The sequence below is a fragment of the Bos mutus genome, chromosome 23 (genome assembly GCF_027580195.1).
Source record: "Bos mutus isolate GX-2022 chromosome 23, NWIPB_WYAK_1.1, whole genome shotgun sequence".
NCBI classification, from domain to species: Eukaryota; Metazoa; Chordata; class Mammalia; order Artiodactyla; family Bovidae; genus Bos; species Bos mutus.
The window spans coordinates 32,922,099-32,948,396 of NC_091639.1; the positions used below are offsets into that span (position 1 = coordinate 32,922,099).

The following is a 26,298-nucleotide window of genomic DNA, read 5'->3' on the forward strand; positions in this document are numbered from 1 at the left end:
GGGAGATCACAAGGGACACTACAGTGGAGAAAAGTTGGTGAGGGGCACAAGGAGAGGAACTGGGGGGCCTTCAGGGTGCCAGCACCCAGGCTGGGGCTACCTGTGGCCGCTGGCCCCGGGGCTCCTGGGGCAGGTCACAGGAGTACTCCTCCAGCCGCTCGACACTCACCAGCATGGCTTCTGTCTGTGTGAAGCTGCTCACTAACCCTGAGAGCAGGCCCGTCAGGGACAGGGCATAGGACAGCGACAGGCCCACCAGTCCTGGGGGAGGGGACAGAGGACAGAGCGCTAGGGGAGGCCTGGACACTGGGGTGCGTGTAGGGAGGGGGTGGGCAGAATGGGCGAACCCTGAGCTGTGGACCGTGGGCATGTGAAGGAAGCTAGCACTGAAGCAAGAAGATGCAGGAGCCAGGCCAGGCCCACGGGAGGCTGGATGCAAGGCAGTGGGTGGGCCTGGAGAGGCTGCGCAGGGGGACGGGAGAAGGCAGGTGGACTGGGGTGGGGTACTAGGCGCTGAGGATGGGGCGAGCAGGCACGGGTGGTGATCAGAAGACCTGTTTAGCCCCAGATCCACCACCACCCGGCAAGGGACTCCTCGAGACTCAGCGTCCCCAACTCTGAAATGGGGGTCTTGAGAATGACAACATATCCTCACAGGGAACCCTGGTCAAGAGGTGAAAATCCTTGGCAGTAAAGGGAGATGTCATGGTAGTCGAGGGGGATGAGGAATAACAGGCTTCTGAGGTGAGACCGCAGGGCCCTGGGGTGGCACCTGGGTTGGCGAGGCCCTGCTGGTGCTGCACCAGAGCGATGCCCGCGATGGCGCTGACTACTGCGGCCCCCATGAGCTGTAGCCGGATGTCCAACCACTGCATCGTGGCACTGGCAGCAAACTGGCACCTCTGGTTGAGCTCCAGGAGTCTCTGGTTCTCCTCCTCAAACCTGGAGGAGGCCATGCTGTGGCTGCATTGGCCCGCCCAGACTTCCTCCCTGCAGGACACCCCCTCCTTGGCGCTGACCCGCACGCCCACAGGCCTTGCCTCAGGGCTACGGAGGAACCAGTGCACTCTTTCACGGGGGCCTTCTTGGCCTCACTAACCTGTTTTTTCCGTTTCCTTCCTCTCTCCCCTAGTGCCATCACCCACCTTTCTCTTCTCAGGAGACCTGAGATCCACGACCACCCCACCCCAACTTCACTCCCTCTGACCATCCCAGCATCTCACGCCTGTGGCTCTGGCTGGAAGAGGCACTCACACACCTGTAGGTGGCCCCGGCGGCCCGGAGCACAGGGAGGCCGGCCAAGGTGTCGGCCAGGTGGGTGTAGAGGGGAGACAGGCTGAGGCTGCCCAGACGCCGCAGCTCCCGCGAGGAGGCCCTGTAGTGGCTCTGCACGCGATAGTAGATGATGCTCAGAGGCGGCAGCAGCAGCAGCAGCCAGGGCAGGCTGAAGCCCAGCACAGCCAGGAGCCCCAGCAGGCCTGCCGCGTTGGCCAGCAGGATGTTGAGGATGAAGGGCAGGCTGTCATCTGCACAGGCCACGTCAGAGGAGAAGCGGTTGAGGACCCGGCCCGTGGGCGTGGAGTCGAAGAAAGTCACTGGAGCCTGGGAGAAGAGATGTGATTGGGCCAGGGTAGGACAAGGCAGAAAAGCCTCGGAGGCCATGCCCAGGGAAGGTGGGCTGAGGGGAGAGGCCCAAGGTAGAGAACAGGAAAGCAGTAAAGTGTTCCCAGAGTTCAGGGCACTGAGGAGGGAATGGAAGAGCTTAGAACAATACCCCAGGGTGGGCATGATAGAGGCTGTCTGTCCCTCTGGCTGGTGGGGACCCTGAGGCTGTCTGTCCCTCTGGCTGGTGTCCTAGGCTGGCCACTCCCTACCTCTGTGCTGCTGCTGCTAAATCGCTTCAGTTGTGTCCGACTCTGTGCAACCCCACAGACAGCCTCTTACCAGGCTCCTCTGTCCCTGGGATTCTCCAGGCAAGAATACTAGAGTGGGTTACCATTTCCTTCTCCAATGCATGAAAGTGAAAAGTGAAACTGAAGTCACTCAGTCGTGTCCAATTCTTTGCAACCTCATGGACTGCAGCCTACGAGGCTCCTTCGTCCATGGGATCTTCCAGGCAAGAGGACTGGAGTGGGGTGTCATTGCCTTCTCCACCTCTGTGCTACACATGCCTACTCCGCTTTCGAGGGCAGGGAGCTAATCCCATTCCAGAAGATGGAGACTTCAGGCCATGAGTACGATTTCGAGGTCAGGAAGAACACCCTGACTGCCCATGGCTGGACAGAGTGGTGAGGACAGCGGTCAAGTCAATGCTGTCTCATGGCAAGGGCTCAGGCTTTGGAGTCAGACTGCTCCTTGATTCCAGCCCTGCTGCTTACCAGATGTGAGACCCCGCCAAGGGGGTTTCCTCTCCTCAAGGCCCCCATCCCTCATCTCCAAAAGGGGGACGGCAATGGAACCACACATCCTGGAGCTGACTGCACAGGCAGTCAGAGGCTCAGGGGAGTCTGCCTTTCATGGAGCAGGGGCTCAGGAGCTATTTAGACTACTCATTACTGGGAGGTGCCGTCTCAAAGACAATCCTTTTCCTTTCCCTGCCTTCCCTGTCTCCCAACTCTCTGCCTTTACTGGGAGAACAGTCCTATCTTAAGGCAAGGAACTAGGTCAAAGGGACTTGCAAATGTCACCCCTAATGTCAGCTTATGATAAAATCAATTCCTTCACAGCCTGAAGATGTGGGCAGACAGTGGGCAGCTGCTCCCTGAGAAGCAAGGGAAAGACCCACACAGTCCTGGGTTCATGGCCACAGGACTCGCTTGCCCACGTCACAGGACTAGCTTGCCCAGGTCACATACACCCTCAGAGCCTGTTTCCTCATCTGTAGAAAGGGGATAACAGTATTCATTTCACAGGGTTATAAGGAGGCCCTAATAAGATACCAGACAAAAAAGAGCTTTGCAATAATAACAACATGGTTAATAATAATAATTGCTAATTGAGCACTCAGTATATGCCAGGCACTATGCTAAGTACTTTCCATGTACTGATGAATCCTCATAATGTACTATAGAGCAAGCAACAGACAATATATACACACAGCAACAGGCATGGATCTTAAAATGAGCTCTAAATAAAAACTGTAAGAAAAGAATGTCATTTATAAAACTGTTGCTGCTGCTGCTAAGTCGCTTCAGTCGTGTCCGACTCTGTGCAACCCCATAGATGGCAGCCCACCAGGCTCCTCTGTCCCTGGGATTCCCCAGGCAAGAACACTGGAGTGGGTTGCCATTCCTTCTCCAATGAATGAAAGTGAAAAGTGAAAGTGAAGCCTCCCAGTCGTGTCTGACTCTTCGCGACCCCATGGACTGCAGCCCTCCAGGCTCCTCTGCCCATGGGATTTTCCAGGCATTTATAAAACTACCTGGGCACAAAATATAGCCATTTTGTAAAAAGGCAAACAAAAAGATACATACTAAACATACCTCACAAGGTTGTTTATCAAGGAAAGGAGGGGAAATGGAAACAAGGTTTGCAGATAAAAAGAGATGGATCAATAAATAAAATGCAAAAGGGACCTCACGTGAACTAAGGGTGGTTAACTCAGTCCTCTGAGCTTGAAGTTCAACTGGAAGTGACTCAGGAAGAGTCTCTTCTCCTCATGTTACAGAGGAGAAAGCCATAGGCTTAAGTAACTGGGTTTGAACCCAGCAGCTGCTCTGCTCTCGTCTCTTCAGGTCTCAAGGTGTCAAGTGCTGCACCCATCTGAGAGGAGCTGATTTCTCCTGAGGACTGGGGGATGGGATGGGCCCCCCGATGGAGCCAGGTACTGGGAGGGCCCCCTGAGGCCACCTTCACCCTCCTATCACCTCACCATGAGGACTCGACCCAGGAGGCGGCGATGCAGGGTGGCGGCCGCTTGGAGGGTGCCTGCCGCGAAGAGCACGGCCCGGAGAAGGGTGCAGAGGGAGTTGACACCAGCGATGGTCGCGTACACAGTGAGGTAGAAACGGAGGTCTGAGGAGCCGTTGGGGGCAGCTTTGGGCAGTGGGAACACTGAGGTGCTGGGTGGTGGGGAGGGGGCTGTGGGTAACCAAAAGTGGGGCCACTCAGGGTTCCCTTCCCTGCCCCCACGCCACCTCTCCCCACCTTCCAGAAGACACAGGCCCTGTAACGCCAGCCCCCAGCTCACTCCCTGCCCAGGAACCAATGAGAGCCCCAGACCTGGGGCCCAGCCACTCACCAGAGGCTCCCGGGGGAGAAGAGGAGCAGCTGGGCGGACAGCGGCCCCATGGAGCCCAGCCTGGTGGGGGCCAGCGCCTCCTGGGAGCTATTCTTGGCTGCCTTCAGCTCAGAGATCCAGTGGGAGAGCCACCAGTCGGCTGCGTTCCTGGTGGCTGGGGGATGGGAGAGAGAAAGCTGCCGGACAGACTCACCTTCCTCGTTCCATTCAGACACCCTGTTCTGCCCTCGACTCTGGTTTCTACCCTCCTTGGCCCCCAGCCCTCCCGACCTTGCCACCACCGTGTCCTCACTAGTGCACGCGTCTTTCCTGGGCCCATCACCCTTCGGCTCTGGGGAGAGCGTGATCTTGAATCTGCAGAATGGGAAGTCAGCCTTGCGGGCAGGTCAGAAGATGGCTACGGAGCCCACCCTCCCTGCCCCTCGCCAATCACCGGGACTCTCAGAATTAGGGATGTGCCTCTGGTCCCAGCTGCTGCCCACACCTGGTGAGCCTCTGGGCTTTGTCACGATTAGCACAAGGTGAGGGGAGTGACAGGGACCTAGGCAACAGGGCTGGTAGGGGAATGAAGGCCTGCAGAGATGACTCCTACCTTGCATGAGGAGCAGAGAGAAGAGGATGGCAAGAGCCATGCCCCAGCCCACGGCCCTCCAGTACGCGCGGTACACATGGAAGGCCACGGCGCCCTCCTTCTTGCTTTCCTCCTGTCGCAGCTGGCCAGATGCGCTCTCCTCCACCTCCAGCCCCTCCTTTGTCTTCTTTGGGTTCTCCATGGACGAGGCTGTGGCTGCGAGGATCGGAGAGGTGGCGGGTTGTGTGGGGGTGGGAAATTCAGCTTATAGGATGATAGCCGAAAACCTCAGTGTTTTCAAGGGCAGGCAAGCTTCCTAGAAACCTGTCTCCACAAGCGTGGTGGGGAAGAGCAGACTCTTTCCTCTCACCCCCAGACCATACCTGGGTCAGACTCTTGTCCATCCTCAGCCCAGGCTCTGGGGGCAGCTTGTACCAATGGCAGGATCTCAGAGGGAGGCCCTGGAAGGCAGCAGGAGAGATTAGGAGGGGTCTACGTGTTTCTAAACGTGTCAGCCAGTCTACCTTCCATGCTCTTTGGAAGCCCTACCTGACCTCCCCTAGCAGGCCTCTGCCCTGGACCCCCAGACCCTGAGCAGAACCGTCAAGTTCGGCCCTCCCTCTGTGTCTGGATCAGCAGAGACAGAAAACGTCCACCCCTGGGAGGACAGTTATGGCCACCTGTGAGCACCCAGTCCTCTCACTACCGCTGGGCTTTCTCCTCATACTTCCTGCAACTCCTAACACTGCCGGAGCTTCATTTCCTCCTGCTTCTATCTAGTGAACCTGCAGATGGTCACGTTCCTCTGGATAATAACCCATCAGAGTTTCCGTGTATCTGTTTTTAAATAAAATGACTATTCTAAACCTGACTCTCTCTTCTCTGAGGACATCAGACTGCCCTCAGAGATCCTGGGCCTCTAGGTTTCCCCAAGCCCCCAGTCCCAGATCCATGGCCCCTTTCCCTCCTGCTCTCTGTCCTTCACACCAGTTCTGTGATGGCAGGAGAGGGCCTCCCGTCAGACAGAAGGATGAGGGGGACCCAGGACACACATGGGGCGGGTGGCCGAGTCTCCCCTTGGTGATCCATCTGTCGCACCCTGGCAGGTGGCTCCCTCACTCAGCCCGGCTCCCGCCCGGCCTGGTGGCCCACGTTACCGGCCCGGACGAGGCGCCCAGCCTCCAGCAGCAGCACCATGTCAGCCCGCTCCAGGTACTCGGTGCGGTGGGTGCACAGCAGCCGCGTGGTGTGGCTCAGCGCTCCCAGGATGCACCTGTGCAGCAGGTGGGTGGCCACGTCTGCATCCACGGCGGCCAGAGGGTCGTCGAGGAGGTATAGCTCCTTTTCCTGGGGAGGGGGGTGGGGACACCTTGGGCACCAGGTCCTCTGGCCAGAACCCAGACCTCTCCAAGCATGTGATCTTGAGGCCGTCAGGCAGGAGGGTTGAGGGGAACTCTGGGGGCTACCCCTAAAGCAGTAAAGAAGGAAGTGAGACCAGAGGGTGGATTTGCCTCCAGTAAAGTGAGGCCAAATGCTCAACTGTGCTGGGTTCTAGTGCCTCAGGCCACATAATGCTTTCCAAAGGGTCTTTAATGCTGCCTTGAATCAGCAAAAGGAGGATGGGATGGCCAAAGGACCAATACCTTAGCAGCATGGAGGAGGGAAGGAAGAAACCGGATGCTGATGGAAATATCTCCACACCACCCCCCAACCCCCCAGCCAAGCTTCAGAGTCCTGAGGCTCCAGACACCTCTGTCTTCAACTTACCTGGTAGACAGCACGAGCCAGGGCAATGCGGGCCCGCTGTCCCCCGCTGAGGGTCACGCCTTTCTCCCCCACCTCCGTCTGGTCCCCAGCAGGCAGAATCTGACAGGACAGGCCTCCCAGTGTTGGTCAGTGAGCTCCCAGTACCTTCTGCCCCATTTCCCATCCCTCCATTGGGAAGAAATGGCGGGGGTGAGAGAGCCAGGGAGTTTGAGGAGACTGAACTTAACTTTGGGGTGTCGGAGCCAGAGGGGGCAAACCTCAACTCCAGCAACACCAAGCATTTGTTGGACACTTTCTATTTTTCTATTTTGGCCATCCCTTGTGGCATGAGAGATCTTAGTTCCCCAACCAGGGATCGAACCTGTGTCTCCTGCAGTAGAAGCACAGAGCCTTGAACACTGCACGGCCAGGGAACCCCCTGTTGAACACGTTCTATGTGCTGAGCAGTTTACATGCATCCTCTCACCCAACCCCACAACAACCTTATGATGTTGATACTATCTCATTTCACAGGTAAGACCAAAGCTCAGGGTACATACGCTGTCCAAGGTCATTCCATAGCAAGTAAAGGGCAGGACACGAATGCAGATTCTTAACCACACGCACTACCCTGACTACAGGTAGTCACACTCACTACCCTGCCTTTTTCACAGGCAAGGATGAAGATGGGCAAATTCAAAGTGAAACTTCCCTAGGCTTTTAGAGGAGGAAGGTACCTGAACCTCCCTGTGGCCTGGGGAGTGGTCTCCTTTGCTAAGGGGTCCTCATGCCAGAGGAAACACTTGTGGTCTACCAGACAGTGGCTTCCCTGAGGGAAAAGCTTTGTGATTCACCTCTTAGCGCTCAGAGCAGTTCCCTGCACCCAGGAGACATGCGAGAAATGTCTCCAAGGTAGAAGCAAATGAGAAGTGGACAGAGGATGTCCCACGGTCAGTCAAAGGTCTTCCTTTCCAGGGATGTTCCACATCTACCTGGACAGGGTGGTGCTGACTACAGTCCTGCGGAGAAAAAGTCAGGGGACAAAGCTGGACTCTCATTCCCCCTAAATTCAGCATTCTGGATGTAGGGATTCTAGTGCCTTGCCAGACTTCTCTAGAATGACCTTGACTCTTCCAGGAGGAGGTAGGGGAAGGCCTCTTGAATCAGAACCATTAGCCAGATCTACAGAGAGCTAAACCTCATGGGAAACCCGCCCATAGTCTCAGAGACCCTCAGAGTTCCCCCGGCTGCTGTGTGGAGCACCTGGTCACCAGCCCCCACCCTTGCCAGGTGCTGCGCAGACGTGGGACACTCTGCGAGGACCATAGCCTGGCGGCCAGTCCTGGGTAAATGACGCCTGAGCACAAGCAACCCCTTCCCAGAGAAGCAAGTCTCTGACCTGCGGTGTCAGGGACATGGGGAAGCGGGTGGCCAGGCACTCACACTGAGGTCCTCATCGAGGGCGCAGGCCTCTAGCACTTCCTTGTACAGCTGGGCGTCAAACGTCTTCCCAAAGAGAATGTTGTCTCGGATGGTGGCAAACTGGATCCAGGGTTCCTGGGTGGCCAGGCCGAAGCCTTTGGACAGCCCCCACACTGCCACCTGCCCTCGGAGCCTGCAGAGACCAAGGCCAGCAGTGTGGGGGGCCGGCTCCCTGCTGGTCCCCTCCCGGCCCAGCCCCTGCCTCTCAGAAGCCTCTCCTGATGGCTGTCTTTTGCACGGGGGGCCCCCTTCACGTCACATGACTCTCTAGATTGGCAGCCACTGAGATCAAGGGGTCCTGAGGAGGCTGGAGGCCCCCTGTGGACCGGTAGGGCAGAAATTGCTCTTTGACTGCAGTCAAAGAGCTGTCAAGGTCAAGGTGCTCAGAAAAGAGTGTGGCCAGCGCCCCGCACGCGTTCACTCTCACAGTGAAACAAGTAGGCCCTCGCTCACTCCTGTTCCTCTCTGGACCCCTTCCTACACACTCTCTGAGAGCAGCTGATTTAAGGTGTTTCCATTTATTCCTTCACTCACTGTTACAGTACTTCTAACACTCTGCAGTGATGGTTATGCTGCTGCTGCTGCTAAGTCACTTCAGTCATGTCTGACTGTGCGACCCCATAGACAGCAGCCCACCAGGCTTCTCCGTGCCTGGGATTCTCCAGGCAAGAACACTGGAGTGGGTTGCCATTGCCTTCTCCAGTGATGGTTATGAGAACCTACTCTCGACTGCCTTTCCCTTTCCAGACTGGAAACTCTCCCAAGAAAGGGACCAGGTCTTGCTCATCTGGGCATCTCTGGCCCCTAAAACGTAGCAGGGGCCAGGGAGGCGCTGGCAAAGGGCAGAACTAAGGACGGGGGTGCCAGCACTTGCTTACCTGTGCAGCTCTCCGGTGATGGCAGCCAGCAGCGAGCTCTTCCCGCAGCCCACCTTCCCCACGATGCCCACCAGCATTCCCTGCGAGGAAGCCACATGCATGAGTGTCAGGCCTCTGTCCAGAGGTCCTGGGCTGCCAGTCACCGCATGGAGGTTTCTCTCTAGGCCCCAGTTAAGCCTGAGGGGAAAGATTTCCCCGGCCCACAGACTGAGGTGTGCCTCAGTGATTGATGCGATGCTGGCCCCAGGGGAGCAGGGTGTTTTATTCTCCACTCAGAGAAGCAACAGTTTCACTGTGTGAAGAGCCTCTGGAGAGGAACAGTGTGCCAGAGAGATGGGAGGAAAATTGCCCTTGAACTTTCCAGGAAAGCACTGAGACAGGCAACTCAGGATGGGTACAGGGGAAGGAAGGACTGCAGGCTCTGGGGCCTGCATAATGGGCTGGCTAAGCCCACTGCAGCCAGACTTCTAAAGGCTCAGGGCAAAAAGCAATGTTTACACAGATGCCCATTTCTGTGACCTGCAGTTTAAAATTTTCTGTGCTCCCTTCCTTGCTTGGCTGTAACATACATTCATGGAGCTATCTGTGTGTATGTCTGTATGTTCAGTCATCTCCCCCTCTTTGGGATCCCATGGACTGTAGCCTGCCAGGCTTCTTTGTCAGTGGGATTTCCCAGGCAAGAATACTGGAGTGGGTTCACAAAGGAAAAAATTCCTTCTCTAGAAAAAAGGCGGGATCCTAGCAGCTGTCTGTGGTGCCCCACCCCGGCAGCCAGGGTGAGCCTGTCTTTGAGTGGCTACCAGACCAATCTGAGACCTATCCCTGGGAACCCCCCTCCTTCTGTCCAGGGCCTGTAAGTGGAAGGGCTCTCTGCAGGTCTACTTCTGTTTGGGGGAGAGCAGATCCACAGAGAGGGAAGGAGGCAGATTTAGAAGGAGCGAACAGAAGGACCAGCTTGGCAAGTCGAGGCCTGGCTCCGAGCTGCTGCCGAGATCTGTCCAGGCGCTTGACTGTGGATTTTGCAATTCATCTCTATATCCATCTTACTAATTCTTGTTGGCTTAAGCTAGCTCCAGCGGGTTTCTATGACTTAAGTCCAAAAAAGCCCCAACTGACACGTTAGTAAAATTCCTTTGAAAAATTCCAGCCTTGTCTTGCCCGAACTAAGACAAAAAACAAAACATGTAGCCCAAGCCAGAAATGTGAGCCAAATGTGGTTGAGGCGGTTCAGGAACCGCTGGAGAACACCGGGTTGAGCTGTGGGGCAAAGGGTTGGACACAGGTCAGGGGAGAGTGAAAACTTAGGACTTGGTGAGCAGGAGTTGCCGTCTTGCCAGGAACGTTCTTACAAGTGCTCCTTTGACGATGTGTGCCCCGGTGTGAGTCACAGGGTGTGATGCCTTTTCACCAGCCTAAACAGAGGATTATCTAAACCATTTGCAACATCCTTCTGAGAAGGGGCTGCTGGGGCTCCCCAGCCTGGGGAAGATGCTGGACAAGTTATGGGGTCTGTTCTGAACTTGACAGCCCCTGCAGGACAGAGAGAGATAAATGCAATTGCTGGTCTGGACTAGGTGGACATGAGCGGTCTGGTGACCAGGGATGGATGTGACAGCTCTGAAGCAGCTAAGTGTTAGAAAAATGACATCCTGAGATAAAATCTCTTCACCTCTCCAATTCAAGCCTGCCCACCAAGACCTCTCTGGTCTTCCCCTTGGTAATAAGAGCCACAGTGGGGGCTGCTATGACTGGTTCTGTCCTTGTCTATCCGTCACTGAGCTTCCCTGTCTTTCTTTAGTCTGGAGACTCTCCTAGGGCGTTTGACCAACGAACCTTTTTCACTTCGAGGTGACTGATGAAGGTCTCCTGGCTGGTTCCAACTGGGTCCCAGGAGAACAGAGCTTCGTGTAGCTCCAGGGCTGTAGATGGCTCTGTTGGGGGATCTGTACAAGGAAGAAGCCACTTACCTTGGGCTTCTAGTCCACAACCTACCTGCCCAGGGATAGTTTGGCCTCAGTCTTGGTCTGAGGATTCACCCCGGGGAAATGACCACCTGCCCCACCTAGACTCTTCTCCTCTGGCTTCTCTTGGCAGCATCTGTGTACCGCAACTGAGGGGCTACAGATCTCTGCTCCCCTGTGCCAGGTTCTGCCCACTAGCTTCCCATTACCTGGGCTGTAGTAGGCCTGGGGGTCATGGTTGGGAAGGTCGAGGAAACGCTGGATCCGGTCCAGGGACACTTTGGCCTCAAGGAGGCCATTGATCACCCAAGGGAAGTTGTTGAGGGGAAGAATGAGCATGCGCACCAATGCCAGGGCGGTGAACACCTAAGTGGGGTCAGAGGTGGGGGGGGGGAGGGGTTGAAGCATCACCTAAAGCTTAGGAATTATCTGAAGGCCTGCTCTATAGGTGGCCCTGCAAACAGGTCTGTGGAGGGGAGAACAGGCAGCAACAGAACTGAGGGCTTAGCTGGCTGATATTTGGGTTATAGATGGTAGAGGTGGCCACTCCAAGAATATCAGAAATCCCAGATATCCTCCAGGGACCCAGGTCACTCCCTGATAAACACACATGCCCAACTCACGCTCATGAGACCTTCTCAGAATTTCTAAGGGGCAACATCTCCCGGCTAGACCCAGCATTCGATCCATCCTGCACAGGATCATGAGTTTTTCCCCCAGGGCCATCAGAATGAGGCTAAGGGGACCTAACCAGAAGTTGGGGAGGAAGAGGTGGGGAAAAGAAGTAATTCCTTTGCAGAGGGAAGGGTCATATATCCGAGGCCCCAGATGAAAGGTCCCTTCAGAGAACTTTCCTTCAGTAGGGGAAGAAGGCAGACAGGGACCCTCCACTCCTCCTTCCCAGCAGCACGAGGGCCCTGGCCCACCCCCCACTGCATTGCAGTCTCTCTGCTGCTGCTTCCGTCTCACATCTCCCTGCAGCCATCCCCCCATTTCTGGCCCTCACCTTGGTGGCAGTGAGCTGGTGCCCCATGAGGACATAGGTGATAAAGATGACAATGGAGATGACGACCGGCAGGGCAGCCCAGAGGTACACACAGGCTGCATCCAGGTACTTGATGACCCGGAGTCGCCCCAGCTCTCGAGCTCGGCAGGCCTCCACGCGGGTCCCCAGCGCCTGCTCCCACCCGAAGAACTTGATGACACGCATGCCACTCAGCAGCTCTGTCACGAGCTAGGGACAGGGACAAGAGAGCAGTGAGAAGTGGAGATGCTGCTCACGTGCGTTCTCCTCTGCCCAGCCTCCCCCAGGCTCCTGGCACGGGATGTCAAGGACTTGGAGCTCCCCTATGCCCCAGCTGGGGGCAGGCTGGAGCTGGAATCCCCCACCTTCTTAGAAGATGAAGTGGTGGAAAGTACAGGGGCAGTGGGGGGAGGTCACCACACTGGGGTAAAAGCACTCCATCCATTAGATGAGGGACAAAGAACCATTCCCAAAGCCAGAAGATGTGGGTTTCAGGGGCTGATCAACAGCTTGGGTATAGGAACCATTTCTGTAGAAGTACACACCACAGCCCAGGGTTGGGCAGGCTGATAGACCCAAGTAAGATAGGCTAGGGCCAGAGAAGCTCCTTGGATCCTAACATTCAAACATCTCCAGACTGCAAGCCAGGGAGGTACTGGGAGCCTTCCAAGGAGGCCCTAGAGACTGGTCAGTAGCTGTCATGGGTAGGGGAAAAGACCATGCCATACCAGCTATCAGGGACACCCCCTCACCATTAGCACTTGGAGCTATGCCAGTGAGAGATGGACAACTATGCTATATGGACCCAAAGCACATCATCCCCTCTGAAAAGGTACCACAATCACTGTACATTCCAGAACTGACTCAGCCAGACCCTCACACCTAGAGTTGGCCCAGGCAGGGGAGACAGCTGCTCCTTTCCCCATAGCCCATCCCGAAGAGGCAGCTGGGGTTCTCCTAGGCCTCCACATGCGGCTATGGGGCACTCCATACCTGAGATGAGGAGGAGGCTGGAGACTTGGATCCTGGCTCTAACACTAAAATCCCATTTGGGCCCAGACAGCTCAGTTCCCACCTCTCTCAGGGTTGCAATTAGGGCTGCAGAAGCTAATACTATATTACTAACAGGCCACATTAACTTAGTGTTTACTTTGTAACTGGCACTGTGATGAGCAGCATCTTGCACAATCCTCCCAACTGTGCTATGAGGCAAGCTATGATTACCCTCATTTCACAGATGAGGAAACGGGAGTCTCAACGAGGTGAAGTGACTTGTCTGATGTGATTGAACTAGTAAGTGGTAGAATCAGGATGTGAACCCCATCTGTCTTTCTCTAGTCTGAGCTCCTAACTTTTAGAGCACACACTCACTCTCTCAGGTACTGTGCATGGGAGACCTGGGCACCAGAAGGCTGGGTGGGGTCTCTGGATGGCTGAGGGACCCCAGGCAGCCCCTCACCTTAACTCGTGCGTCTTTGTGCTGTAGCATCTCCTGGTTGCTGGCCATGATGCGGGTGGCAATCACTTTGTTGACAGGTACCAGCAGCAGCGCCAGGATCAGACCACCCACGAAGGCCACACCCACCTGCTGGTGCAGCAGATAGAGGGTGATGGCCAGTTGCAGGGGCAGGCCCCAGGCCTCATGAAAGCTCCCAGCAAAGTTGAGCAGCCGCTCAGAGTCAGTGCCTAGTAAGTTCAGGACCTCCCCGGCAGGAGGGCGTCTGGGCCCCAGTTGTAAAGCCTTTCGGTACAGGATGTTCAGCACAGCACCCCGTGCCTGAAGAGCCACCTTCCGAACCTCATACCCATACTGATTCTGCAGCACAGCTCCCAGAACAGCTCCTCCGGTAAGCCCCAGGGCATATAGCAGGCCATGGCTTAGTGGCTCTCGCCCCTCCTCCAGGAAGCCCACCAGGAGGGACAGCAACAAGGGCCCTGAGAACCCCAGCATGGTCCCCACCAACTTGAGCAGCCCAAGAGCCAGGTAGCAGTGCCCAAAGGCCCCATGCAGGGTCCTCCACAGCCGGGCCCCCTCCTGCCATTGCGCCTGGAAGACACGGGCTAGGTAGGTTGGGTGCAGCCTGTGGGGGAGGCGGCAAGTGTCCTGGGGCTGCCGGAGCTCTCCCCGGGCCCCGCGGGCCAGCAACGGTGCCAGCCAGGCGTAGGAAAAGCGGGACAGCCAGCTCTCCCCATCTTCAGCCACCTCGGGCTCCTGGCCCTCAGAGAGGAGGGGCTCATGGGCCCAGGGTTCCCGTGGCTGCCCAGGGACTGCCCAGCCCAGTCCATAGGCCAAGAGAGCAGCCAGCTGCAGGATGAGGAGACACAGGCGGGAGAGGGGCCCTGCGAGAAGTGGAGGCAGGAGTGTGCCTCGCTGGCAGTGCCACAGCAGGGTCAGCACCAGGGCCGGGGCTGGCAGGAAGGCAGCCAGAGCCAAGGCCAGGGGCCCCCGGGAGTGGCCATATGGGGTATGAACCAACACCCACAGGGCCAGGCTGTGGCTGATCCAGGCCATAGCCGCCACGCCCCCTGCCAGCACCTCGAGCCCTGTGGGCCCTGGGCCTGCCCCTGGTGGCAAAATGACTGGAAGCAGGTCGAGCAGTGGAAAGACGGCGAGCAGGACAGAGGTTGTGAGTCGGAGGCGCCAGCCGGGACTGCAGCGTGGAGTGTAATCTGGATACCTGGGGACAAAGGGGGGAAAGAGAAAAGAAGGCACATCACAGCTGACTTAGGGCCCAGAGAGACCTCCAGCAACTCACTCACGGAGGGAATCAATTCCCTTTCCTGCCTTGTATACCTTATTTTCATCCCATTTTATCCTGGAACTCATGGTCTTTTCTCCCAGGAAATCTTCCTGGATTAACCTAATCCATTTTCTCATTTCTCTACCATTTCTGATCATTCTTTCACCACAGAAATAAAAACAGTTCTGAGTTAAGGTTGTACTGAACATGAAGACCCTAATTATAAAACAAACAAATAAAACACACACACACACCTCACCTCAACCTAAATTTCCTACAGATAACCTCTAAGGGGTGAGTTTTCACTTTTACAAAAGTATCTACTCAAAAGAGCCCTTTTGCAGCCATGAAATTAAAAGACGCTTGCTCCTTGGAAGAAAAACTATGACAAACCTAGACAACGTATAAAAAAGCAGAGATATCACTTTGCCCACAAAGGTCTGTCTAGTCAAAGCTATGGTTTTTCCAGTAGTCATGTATGGATGTGAGAGTTGGACTGTGAAGAAAGCTGAGTGCCGAAGAATTGATGCTTTTGAACTGCGGTGTTGGAAAAGACTCTTGAGAGTCCCTTGGACAAGAAGGGGATCAAACCAGTCCATCCTAAGGAAATCAGTCCTGAATATTCATCGGAAGGACTGATGCTGATGCTGAAGCTCTAATACTTTGGCCACCTGATGCGAAGAGCCGACTCACTGGAAAAGACCCTGATGCTGGGAAAGACTGAAGGCAGGAGGAGAAGGGGATGACAGAGGATGAGATGGTTGGATGGCATCACCGACTTGATGGACGTGAGTTTGAGCAAGCTCCAGGAGTTGGTGATGGACAGGGAAGCCTGGCATGCTGCAGTCCATGGGTCGCAAAGAGTCAAACATGACTGAGCAACTCAACTTAACTGAAAAAGAGCCCTTAAATTCACCTGAAGCACTATTAGATGAATAAAAATTTGACTTACACACAGCCTCTATACTCTATTAGTATAGCTTAAACTTGCTGAAGCCTCAGGATATTCCACTCTCTGTCTCTCTAATGGTTGTAGAAAATGGTGTGGATCATTTTTACAGCTCCATTAGCTGAAGAAAAACATCTTTTGAGTTTTGTCTGTATCTTCTTGGTTTGCAAAAAATGTTTTTAATAAACAAAAGAGTGAACTATTTGCATTAAAAAACACTCCCTTTGTTGTTGGCAGGGCTGGGTGACTGAAAATTTTAATTGTAGAGTGAAATGTTTGGAGTTTCCTTTAAAAAGTCCAGTGATCACAGTTATACAAAAGGGTTTATATTTGAGTAAAAGTCAATCTTTCATAATTCTATTTCTTAAGATGCGGGGACAGAATAAGAAACATTGTGAGCCCTTGGAGGCTGGTACACTGGCTCCAAGCCTGGTCATTAACCAGGTTTATGAACATGGGCAAGCCGCTTCTCTGCATCTCATTTTTCTCATCAGCACAGTGAGCAGTAAGGAGTCTGGACCCAAAGCCCTCTGAGATTCTTTTCTGTCTGAGATTCTGGATCTCTCTTACCCATTTGAGCAACTTGCAAAGAGTCTGTTAGGTGAAGTGAGATAAACATAATTTCTATGGATTACATATTGGTCTTTCTTGCCTTTTCCTTACACCGTGAGTTCTGAAGGGACTATGCCCATTTTAAAAAGATACTTGTCTCAGCACAGTCGGTCTCCCTCTGTGCCATCTCCAGACTTTTGTCTCTGCATAAGGGACAAATCAGGATTCCTCCAAGACCAAGCAGATCTGAAGCTACCCAAGGAAGGGATTCGCCATCCCTGTAACTCATCTTAAGTAAGGACGCATTTGTCCGTTGGACTAGACAAGTTAGACTTTCCTCCTGCCTTAATCAGTAGCCAGAGTGAGATTAATTTTACCATATCCAGCTATACAGGAACTAAGCACAAAATCAAGGTGAGTTCAGCACCTGCATCTTATAGCCCCATTTGGAGGAAGGATTAAGGTTCTAATTTTGCTCTTCTCTTCTACCTACCACTTCCTCTCCAGATGAGTACCTATGCTTTTCTTGGCCTAGAAACACTGAAGTTTCCTAGATGGCAGGGGTGAGAAACTGGTCTAACAACTTCAGCACACATTAACCTTTTTGGCTTAAAAACACTGTTCACCCACTTTCGTCTCCAATTCGTGACAACTGTGGTTGGGCATCTGACAATCTACAAAAGTGATAATTGCTACCATGCATTGGGCCTTTAAAAATGTGCCAGACTCTGCACTATATACTTAAATGCATTATCTAATTTAAGTTTCTTAACAGTGCTATGAGGCGCAGGGAAAACAGGTTAACTTGCCCTCAAACAGACACAATGCTGCAAAGTGGTAATGCCCACATTTTATTCTCCTTTTTCCCTAGAGATCTCACTATTTCGGTTACACTTCCGCGGAGACGTGGGTTTCGAGTGAAGTCTGCAGGCACATACGGACAGATGTCTGCACCTGTCTCTACTCACCTCGGGTGGCCCCAGTGGCAAGCACTGAGCACGGCCAGGAGCGCGTGGGGCAGGGCGCTGAGCACCAGCTGTGTGAAGCAGTGGCCGGTGGTGTCCCCCTCCCACACCGGGAGCGGCTGCAACGCGCTGGTGCCGCACAACCGGGCCAGGAACCTCTCCATCGAGGCCTCACCTGCGGGGAGAGCAGAGGGTGGAGGGAGGGAAGGTCCCTTCCAGAAGGAGGGAAATCCGCGTTCCCAAGGACCCAGCTCAGGCTGGGAACCTGCACCCGAGGGGGCGGGACGCCGACCAGGAAGCGGGGTGGAGCCAGAGTGACAGCGCGACCCCTGACGGACCTCGCCGCCTCCAACCCCGCCCACGAACCCCCGGGACCTTCCCTTGCTTCAGTCTGGAATCTGGACTCCGGCAGTTCTTGCGTTACCTCAGCGGTAGAAAGCGAGTTGCTTTGGCTCCCAGAAGCTGGCGGCTTTCTGTACTGGTCCGCTAGCGGGGTTCCGCTTTTCACCACTCCTTGTGTCCCCATCCCCAGAGATCCGGAACGTTTAACTTGAGAAAGCTGTTTTCCACCCGATCCTGAAATCCCGAACACTGGTGGAAGCGAAAGAGCCTGCGGCCGACGTGGGACCCTGTCCAGGCTCGCTTGGCACCCCCTAGAGGCGGGATGACCTTCCAAAGTGCGCACCGACCTTCCCATTCTCAGGACTTCTGTGCGCGTGCGCCCCACTTTCTGTGGTGTTCTCTGTAACGAGGCGCACTGATGCAGGTCTCACGGTTATACTGCTGTTTACGTGCGCTTCTGCTGCCTCACTTGCAAATGGACTGATCTCAGCTCTAGTGCAGCGTCAGCCATACTCTCTCACTTGGAGTACTCGCTCCCATCTGTTTACTGTTTACTAGCAGGCACATGCATTTCATAGTAATTCTGAAAGCTTCCAGCCATGCGAAGCTAGACGGGCGAGCTACGTGCCACTTTTTGTTGTTGTTTAGTCCCTAAGTCGTGTCCGACTCTTCGCGACACTATGAACTGTAGCCTTCCAGGCCCCTCAGTCCGTGGGATTTCCCAGGCAAGAATACTGGAGTGGGTTGCCATTTCCTTCCCCAGGGGATTTTCCAGACACAGGGATGGAACCCGCGCCACTTAGGGACACTTAAACCATTTCCTTCCTTACACCAAGGCTGATGGCCTTAGGGAAGTTACCTAACCTCTGTGAACCTCAGCTTCTTTATCATTAAAAGGGGGCAATAATATCACTACCAAAGTAATGTTGACAGAGTTGAATAATTTGGAGTGCTGCTGGGCAAGTGTCTTGCTTAGAGTAGTAACACAAGAAATGAATCTTTTAAGGAAGCAGTGGAAAAACATTAAGTTTGATAGTTCAACGAAACTGAGCTTGAATCCTGAGCCCACCAACATTTAGAAGCGTGATCCTGGGCAGGTTACTTCTGTATCTTAGTTTTATTATTTGTTTAAGGGGCATTCCCTGGTGGCTCAGCTGGTAAAGAAGCCACCTGCAATGTGGGAGACCTGGGTTTGATCCTTGGGTTGGGAAGATCCCCTGGAGAAGGGAACGGCTACCCACTCCAGAATTCTGGCCTAGAGAATTCCATGGACTGTATAGTCCATCCGATGGCAGAGCCGGACAGGATTCAGCGACTTTCACTTAAGGGGCATGGTATTGGTAAATACCTCAAACAAGTATGTGCGGCACCCAAAGAAAAGTAGCTCAACAGATAACTAAGATTATCCCTTTTAATCTCAATGAGAAGCCTAGAATCTCTAATGTCAGAAATTAATGCTCCTAACACAACACTGTAAGTCAACTATAAATTAATAAAAAATTTTAAGTGAAATTAATGGTCCTATTTTTACAAATTAAGATGTGAAGGTGTGCATTTCACACCCCCTAATAATTTATGTATCATTTAGGCATTGATCATCAATGGCTGCTAACTCACAAAAGGAGAGATACCCAGAAGTTGTGTGCCTCCTTATCAAAAATAAAATACTTTTGCCAAAAAAATCTTAACTTGAATTGATCAAGACATGGACTATAATTATGTAGTTACAAGAAATACAGGACACAGCAAAACAATACTACAGAGCTACAGGCAAGTTTACATTAGTCACTGTAAACAAATATGTCATCCTAGACAAAGGTAAGTGTTTTTCATTGCATGGGTATGAGCAGGCTTGTGTGAAGTTAACTGTGGAGAATCTAAGAATCAGAGGACAGGAGGGCTGTTTAGAGAGGCCACTTCTGAATAGAGGGGCAGTTAACATTAGAGGCATTTCTGTTAAAGATGACTCCTCCTCCTTTACCACCTTCCACTGCCAGCCATGGCCAGCTTGGTGCTCAAGAACATCTGAAAGGCTCTAGTTCCCACTGACCATCCAGAGAAGGTAGTGCAGAGTGTAGTCCCCTCATTTTCATAACCCTCCAGGGTCCTAATTTTCAGTAAGAATTTTGGCCAAGGAGTCATACAACCAATAGGATCCTTTCTGACTGCCACAAACAAGCAATTTACATTTTCCCAGATAGAGGAGGAATGAAGAAGGCGATGGCACCCACTCCAGTACTCTTGCCTGGAAAATCCCATGGATGAAGGAGCCTGGTAGGCTGCAGCCCATGGGGTTGCTACGAGTAGGACACGACTGAGTGACTTCACTTTCACTTTCCACTTTCATGCATTGGAGAAGGAAATGGCAACCCACTCCAGTGTTCTTGCGTGGAGAATCCCAGGGACAGCGGAGCCTGGTGGGTTGTCTATGGGGTCGCACAGAGTCGGACACGACTGAAGTGACTTAGCAGCAGCAGCAGATAGAGAAGGAAAGATAATTTGAAACCAATAATTCCTCCAATTAATATCGTTTGGCAGACTTCCCTGTGGTTAAGAATCTGCCACAACTATTGAGCCCGTGCACCCTAGAGCCCATGCTCCACAACAAGAGAAGTCACCGCAATGAGAAGCTGGCACATCGCGACTTGAGAGTAGTCTCTGCTTGCTGCAACTAGAGAAAGCCCACACACAGCAACGAAGACCTAGCACAGCCAAAAGAAATTTTATATATATATATATATAAATTCAGCCTCTTAGTTCCACCCAGTTTTCTGGAGAAATTTTACACCATGGTTTCTAAAAATGAGGCCAAAGGTACAATTTTGTCCCCTTCCCTCCACTTTGGGGAACTATTGGAGTAACAGCTAGGTAACAAGAGGAGAGCTGAAGAGGGAGAGGAGGAAATCATTGGTCACTAGATTTGCAGTCCACAGAGTGGAAGGATGACCAACTTTTCTGAGACCTGAATGGCCAAAGAAAGACTCTACAACTTTGAAAACTGACTTCAGTTTTGCGACTGATGTAAGCTGAGCACACCAGACCCTCCTGGAGCTGGTGGGAGTGGCGGTGGGCAAAGGCAGCTGAGTGCCTGGGAGAGGGGCAGGGAAAGGAGGGCAGTGGAGGAGCTCTGAGGAGTGAAGAAGAGTTCTCCTAGGTGTTTATTTTCCAAGGCGGTAGGTTTTGTTGTGGGGGCTTCCCTGGTGGCTCAGTCGGTAAAGAATGCGCCTGCAATACAGGAGGCCTGGGTTCAATCCCTGTTGGGAAGATCCCCTGGAGACGGAAATGTCAGTCTGCTCCAGTATTCTGGCCTGGGAAATCCCATGGACAGAGGAGCCTGGTGGGCTCCAGTCCGTGGAGTCACAAGAGTCAGACATGACTTAGTGACTAAACCACCACCACCACCAAGCTCGGTCTTGCTAGTCCCCTCTTGGCTCACTTTCTCTTTTCTGCCTGCACTTTGCAAGCAAGATAATTTGCTGGAGGGCAAGAGGGCAAGTGTGGTTAAGACTGAACCTGGGCAAGGCCCCGGACACACCCAGGCTTTGTTCTGCCCACATCATCTCACTGCCAGGTCACCGTGTGAGTGGTCCCCTGGAGCGGTTCTAGTCTTAAGGCTGGGAAGGGAACAGGAACTAGGCCTACCCACACCACCTGTCGTCTGCTTTTCTTTCTCCAAAACAACCTGTCGTCTGCTTTTCTTTCCCCCAAACCACCTTTCATACAAATGGCGTCATATAACAAGTGGCCTTTTCTGTCTGACTTCTTTCACCTAGCACAATGTTTTTTTGTTTTGTTTCATTTTTAATTTATTTATTTGGCTGCCCTGGGCCTTGGTTGTGGCACTTGGAATCTTCAAACTTCTTTAAGGCATGTGGGATCTTTAGCTGTAGCACGTGGAATCTAATTCCCTGACCAGGGATCAAACCCAGGCCCCCTGCATTGGGAGCCCAGAGTCTTAGCCACTGGGCCACCACAGAAGTCCCTAGAACAATGTTTTTGAGATTCACCAATGTTGTAGCATAAATCAATAGTTTGTTTCTCTTTTTTTAAAAAATAGCTCTCAGTTCAGTTCAGTTCAGTCGCTCAGTCGTGTCTGACTCTTTGTGACCCCATGAATCACAGCACGCCAGGCCTCCCTGTCCATCACCAACTCCCGGAGTTCACTCAGACTCACGTCCATTGAGTTGGTGATGCCATCCAGCCATCTCATCCTCTGTTGTCCCCTTCTCCTCCTGCCCCCAATCCCTCCCAGCATCAGAGTCTTTTCCAATGAGTCAACTCTTCACATGAGGTGGCCAAAGTACTGGAGTTTCAGCTTTAGCATCAGTCCTTCCAAAGAAATCCCAGGGCTGATCTCCTTCAGAATGGACTGGTTGGATTTCCTTGCAGTCCAAGGGACTCTCAGGAGTCTTCTCCAACACCACAGTTCAAAAGCATCAATTCTTCGGCACTCAGCCTTCTTCACAGTCCAACTCTCACATCCATACATGACTGCAGGAAAAACCATAGCCTTGAATAGACAGACCTTTGTTGGCAAAGTAATGACTCTGCTTTTCAATATTGTATCTAGGTTGGTCATAACTTTCCTTCCAAAGAGTAAGCATCTTTTAATTTCATGGCTGCAGTCACCATCTGCCGAGATTTTGGAGCCCAAAAAAATAAAGTCTGACACTGTTCCCACTGTTTCCCCATCTATTTCCCATGAAGTGATGGGACCAGATGCCATGATCTTAGTTCTTTATGGCAGAAAGTGAAGAGGAACTGAAAAGCCTCTTGATGAAAGTGAAAGTGGAAAGTGAAAAAGTTGGCTTAAAAACAGCTCTAGTGAGAGATAATCCACCCACTTCAATGGTATTTAGTGTGTATTCATAGATATGTTCAACCATTATCACAGTCAATTTTAAAATATTTTCATCACCTCAAACAGAAACCTTGTAGGAGTTCCCTGCTGGTCCCGTGGCACTTTCACTCGGGTGGTGGCCCCAGGTTCAATCCCTGGTCGGGGAACTAATATCCTGCAAGCTGTCCAGCACAGTTAAAAGAAAGAAACCTTGTACCTTAGCTATCGGGCTTCCCAAGTGGCGCTAGTAGTAAAGAACCTGCCTGCCAGTACAGGAAATGTAAGAGCCTCAGGTTGGATCCCTGGGTGGAGAAGACCCCTTGGAGGAGGGCATGGCAACCCATTCCAGTATTCTTGTCTGGAGAATCTCATGGACAGAGGAGTCTGGAGGGACAGTCCATAGGGTAGCACAGCGCTGGACACAACTGAAGTGACTTAGCATGTATGCCCCTTAGCTATCAGTCTTTTATTTCCCCTCACCCCCCTCATTTCTAGTCCTAGCCTGTCTCTATAGATTTCCTTATTTTAGCCTTCCATGTAAATGTGTGTGTGTTAGTCACTCAGCTGTGTCTGACTCTTTGCAACTCCATGGACTGTGTCCTGCCAGGCTCCTCTGTCCATGGAATTCTCCAGGCAAGAATACTGGAGTGGGTTGCCATGCCCTTCTCCAGGGCATCTTCCAGGTCTCCTGCATTGCAGGCAGATTCTTTAACATCTGAGTCACCAGGGAATTTTCATGTGAATGCAGTCATATAATATGTGGACTTTGGGGGTTTTTTGGCTATGCAGCTCGTGGGATCTTGGTTCCGTGTCCAGGGATTGAGCCTGGGGCCACAGTGATGAAAACACCAAGTCCTAACCACTGCACCACCAGGGAACTTCCTCTGTGGACTTCTGTGATTGGTTTCTTTCGCTTAGCATAATGTTTACAAATTGTTGTAGCGTGTGTCTGTACTTCATTCGTTTTTTCTTTTTATTGTGATAAAATAAACACAACATAAAAGTTATGTTAACACATTTTAAATGTGTTAAGTGTATAGTTCAGGAGTATTAAATACATTCCCTTACATAATCATTAACCAGTGACAGTACATTTTCCATCTTCTCAAACTGAAACTCTAGACCCATTAAATATTAACTCTTCATTCTACCCCTCTCTCCAAACCCTGGCAACCACCATTCTTTTTGTTTCAACGAATTTAACTAGTCTAGGTATTTCATGTAAGTGGAATCATACAATATTTGTCTTTTTGAGACTGGCCTATTTTACTTTTTCATAGATATTTACTTTCATCTGGATTGTTCTGTACAGGAGTATAAAAATAAAATTGATTTTTTATAGTGATCTTGTGTCCTGTAACCTTGCTGAACTTTTTATTAGTTATAATAATTTCTAGTGGATTTCTTATATACAAGATGATGTCATCTGTAAATAGAAATAGTGTTGCTTATTTCTTTTCCAATGTGGATGCCTTTTTTTCTTTTAAAAATATCTTCCTGGCTTTATTCCACAATTCATGAATCAGGCAGCATCCAACCTAGCAGACAGAAACACACTCCGAGGGGCTGTACAAAATGAGACTTTTATTGGCCAAATGAAGCGGGATCAAGGAAGTTATGATATACCAAAAAGCAGGTTTGTTATTGTAAGGTCGCTTTCCTTTAGAGGATGGCGGAGGTCTATTAGGCAAAATGATGTCAAAATCTTTGCTCGCTGTGTTCCGATGCCAAACAGAAATATGGAGACAGAGTTATGGAGGAGAAAGAAACAGTCGTTCCATTTCCTTGTCAGGCAAAGGGGGAGTACAGCAGACTAGAGCCTCAAGAACTATGCCTCCCACCTTTTATTTCTTTTTCTTGCCTAAATCAGCCTGGGTAGAGCCTCCATTACCATGTTAACTAGAAGTGGTGAGATTAGATATCTTGTCTTCTTCCTGATCTTAGGAGGAAAGCATTCAGTCTTTCACCACTAAGTATGATGTTGGCTGTTTATTTTTCATAGATGTCCCTTATCAGGCTGAAGAAGTTTCTATTCCTAATTTGTTGAGTTTTTTATGACGAAAGGGTGTTGGGTTTTGTAAAATACATCTTTTGTCTATTGAGATGATCATGTAAATTTTGTTTTTTATTCAATTGGTAGAATGTATTACATTAGTTGCTTTTCAGATATTGAACCAATCTTGCACCCCAGTTCTTTCCTTTTGATTCCTGAATAGTATTACATTGAATGAATAGATCACATTTTGTACATCTGTTCATCTGCTGGAAGAAATCTGGGCTGTTTCCAGTTTTGGCTATTATGAATAACACTAATATAAATATTCCTGTAAAAGTGTTTGTGTGAACATTGGTTTTCATTTCTCTAGTCTGCATGCGTGCTAAGTCACTTAAGTTGTGTCTGACTCTTTATGACCGTATGAACGGTAGCCTGCCAGGCTCCTCTGTCCATGGGATTCTCCAGGCAAGAATACTGGAGTGGGTTGCCATGCCCTCCTCCAGGCGATCTTCCTGACCCAGGGATCCAACCCTGGTCTCTTATGTCTCCTGCACTGGCAGGAGGGTGTTTTTGCCACTACTGCCACCTGGGAAGCCCCTTCATTTCTCTAGGGTAAATACCTAATTATGACATCGCTAAGTCTTATGGTAAATTTATGTTTATCTTTTTAAAAAACTGATAAATTGTTTTCCAAAGTTGCTGTACCATTTTACATTCCTAGTGTCTAAAATTTCCCATTTCCTCACATCCTGGCCAACATTTGTTATTTTCTCTCTTTTTTTATTTTTGCCATACTAATGGGTGTGAGATGGTATCTCATTTCGGTTTTAATTGGCATTTCCCTGATGGATAATAGGGGGCTTCCCTGGTGGCTCTAATGTTGAACAGGAGGGAGGGCCAAGCATATCCATGGCCCTTATAGGGACTTGCACAGGAAAGGCAAGGAAGAGCAAGAGAAACAGTTTAAGATTGGCAAGTTTGAACAATTTTGGTGTGCTGTAAGCTGTAGATTAGTCTCCAGTTAGCTGGCCTTTAGACCTGACATAATTTAGGGTAGGGGAAATATTGCTTTGGTGTGTGAGAGTTAGATAAGAAGGTAACTGGGGATATAGACCCTGGATTAGTTGGTTTGCAATGAAAGGCGTGCTGGTAAGCAAGTTACTTGTTGTTGTTTAGTTGCCAAGTCACGTCTGACTCTTTTGCAATCCCAGGGACTGTGGCCTCCCAGGTTCCTCTGCTATGGGATTTTCCAAGGCAAGAATACTGGAGTGGGTTGCCATTTCCTTCTCCAGCAGATCTTCCTGACCCAGGGATCGAACCTGGGTTTCCTGAGTTGAAGGTGAATTCGTGACCACTGAGCCACCAGGGAAGCCCAGGCAAGTTGTTATCTTGCTGGGGTGGTTTCTCCCAGCAAGATAGTCTTTTTTTTTTAAGATGTAAAATCATCATAATATACTGAACAATTTAAATATTTACATTACAATATGTTTATCTTTATATATATATATATGTATATTTATCTTTATATATGGGTCCTTGGCAGTGAATGCATGAAGTCCTAACCACTGGACTGCTGGGGAATTCCCTGACACATTTGAAACATACATTTTTTTGGTTCCAGATCTTGTAGTGTACTTTTAAACTCATTCAATACACTGGCAAAGTCAGTTCCCTTTGTCAAATACTTCACCTTCCAATTAAAATCAGCAAGTTAATTGGGCTTCGCTGGTGGTCCAGTGGGTAAAAATCCACCTGTCAATGCAGGGACACGGGCTGGGTCCCTGGTCCGGGAAGATTCCACATGCCGAAAGGGCAACTAAGCCTGTGCACCACAGCTACTGCGCCCTCACTCTCTAGAGCCCATGAGCCGCCACTAGTGAAGCCTCGGCACCTAGAGCTCACGCTCCACAGCACGAGAAGCCACCATGTTGAGAAGTCCGCACGCTGCAGCTAGAGAGGAGCCCCAGCTTGCCCCAACTAGAGAAAGCCCAAGCACAGCAATGAAGATCCT

The 26,298-nt window shown here is 51.4% G+C and overlaps 1 protein-coding gene across 5 annotated transcripts in view; it reads right to left on the reverse strand.

The window, feature by feature from the left end:
- Positions 1-26,298, reverse strand: part of ABCC10 (ATP binding cassette subfamily C member 10) — a 36,134-nt gene that overhangs the window by 2,691 nt on the left and 7,145 nt on the right. For 3 of the 5 annotated variants that reach the window (XR_011462159.1, XM_005900151.3, XM_070360794.1), the window contains exons 2-18: positions 17,534-17,685; positions 17,113-17,284; positions 13,362-14,580; positions 11,885-12,112; positions 11,088-11,244; positions 10,751-10,860; positions 8,918-8,997; positions 8,001-8,172; positions 6,579-6,677; positions 5,969-6,158; positions 5,195-5,272; positions 4,833-5,027; positions 4,241-4,394; positions 3,872-4,061; positions 1,259-1,602; positions 773-942; positions 101-261 (exon numbers count right to left, since the gene is read on the reverse strand). Coding sequence is in view for 3 of the 5 variants with exons in the window: in XM_005900151.3 (XP_005900213.2) it covers positions 101-261; positions 773-942; positions 1,259-1,602; positions 3,872-4,061; positions 4,241-4,394; positions 4,833-5,027; positions 5,195-5,272; positions 5,969-6,158; positions 6,579-6,677; positions 8,001-8,172; positions 8,918-8,997; positions 10,751-10,860; positions 11,088-11,244; positions 11,885-12,112; positions 13,362-14,580; positions 17,113-17,273 (3,708 nt within the window). In the remaining 2 variants the exon portion in view is untranslated. The remainder of the gene's footprint in view (positions 1-100; positions 262-772; positions 943-1,258; positions 1,603-3,871; positions 4,062-4,240; positions 4,395-4,832; positions 5,028-5,194; positions 5,273-5,968; positions 6,159-6,578; positions 6,678-8,000; positions 8,173-8,917; positions 8,998-10,750; positions 10,861-11,087; positions 11,245-11,884; positions 12,113-13,361; positions 14,581-17,112; positions 17,285-17,533; positions 17,686-26,298) is intronic. The other 2 variants (XM_070360793.1, XR_011462160.1) reach the window with 2 other exon arrangements.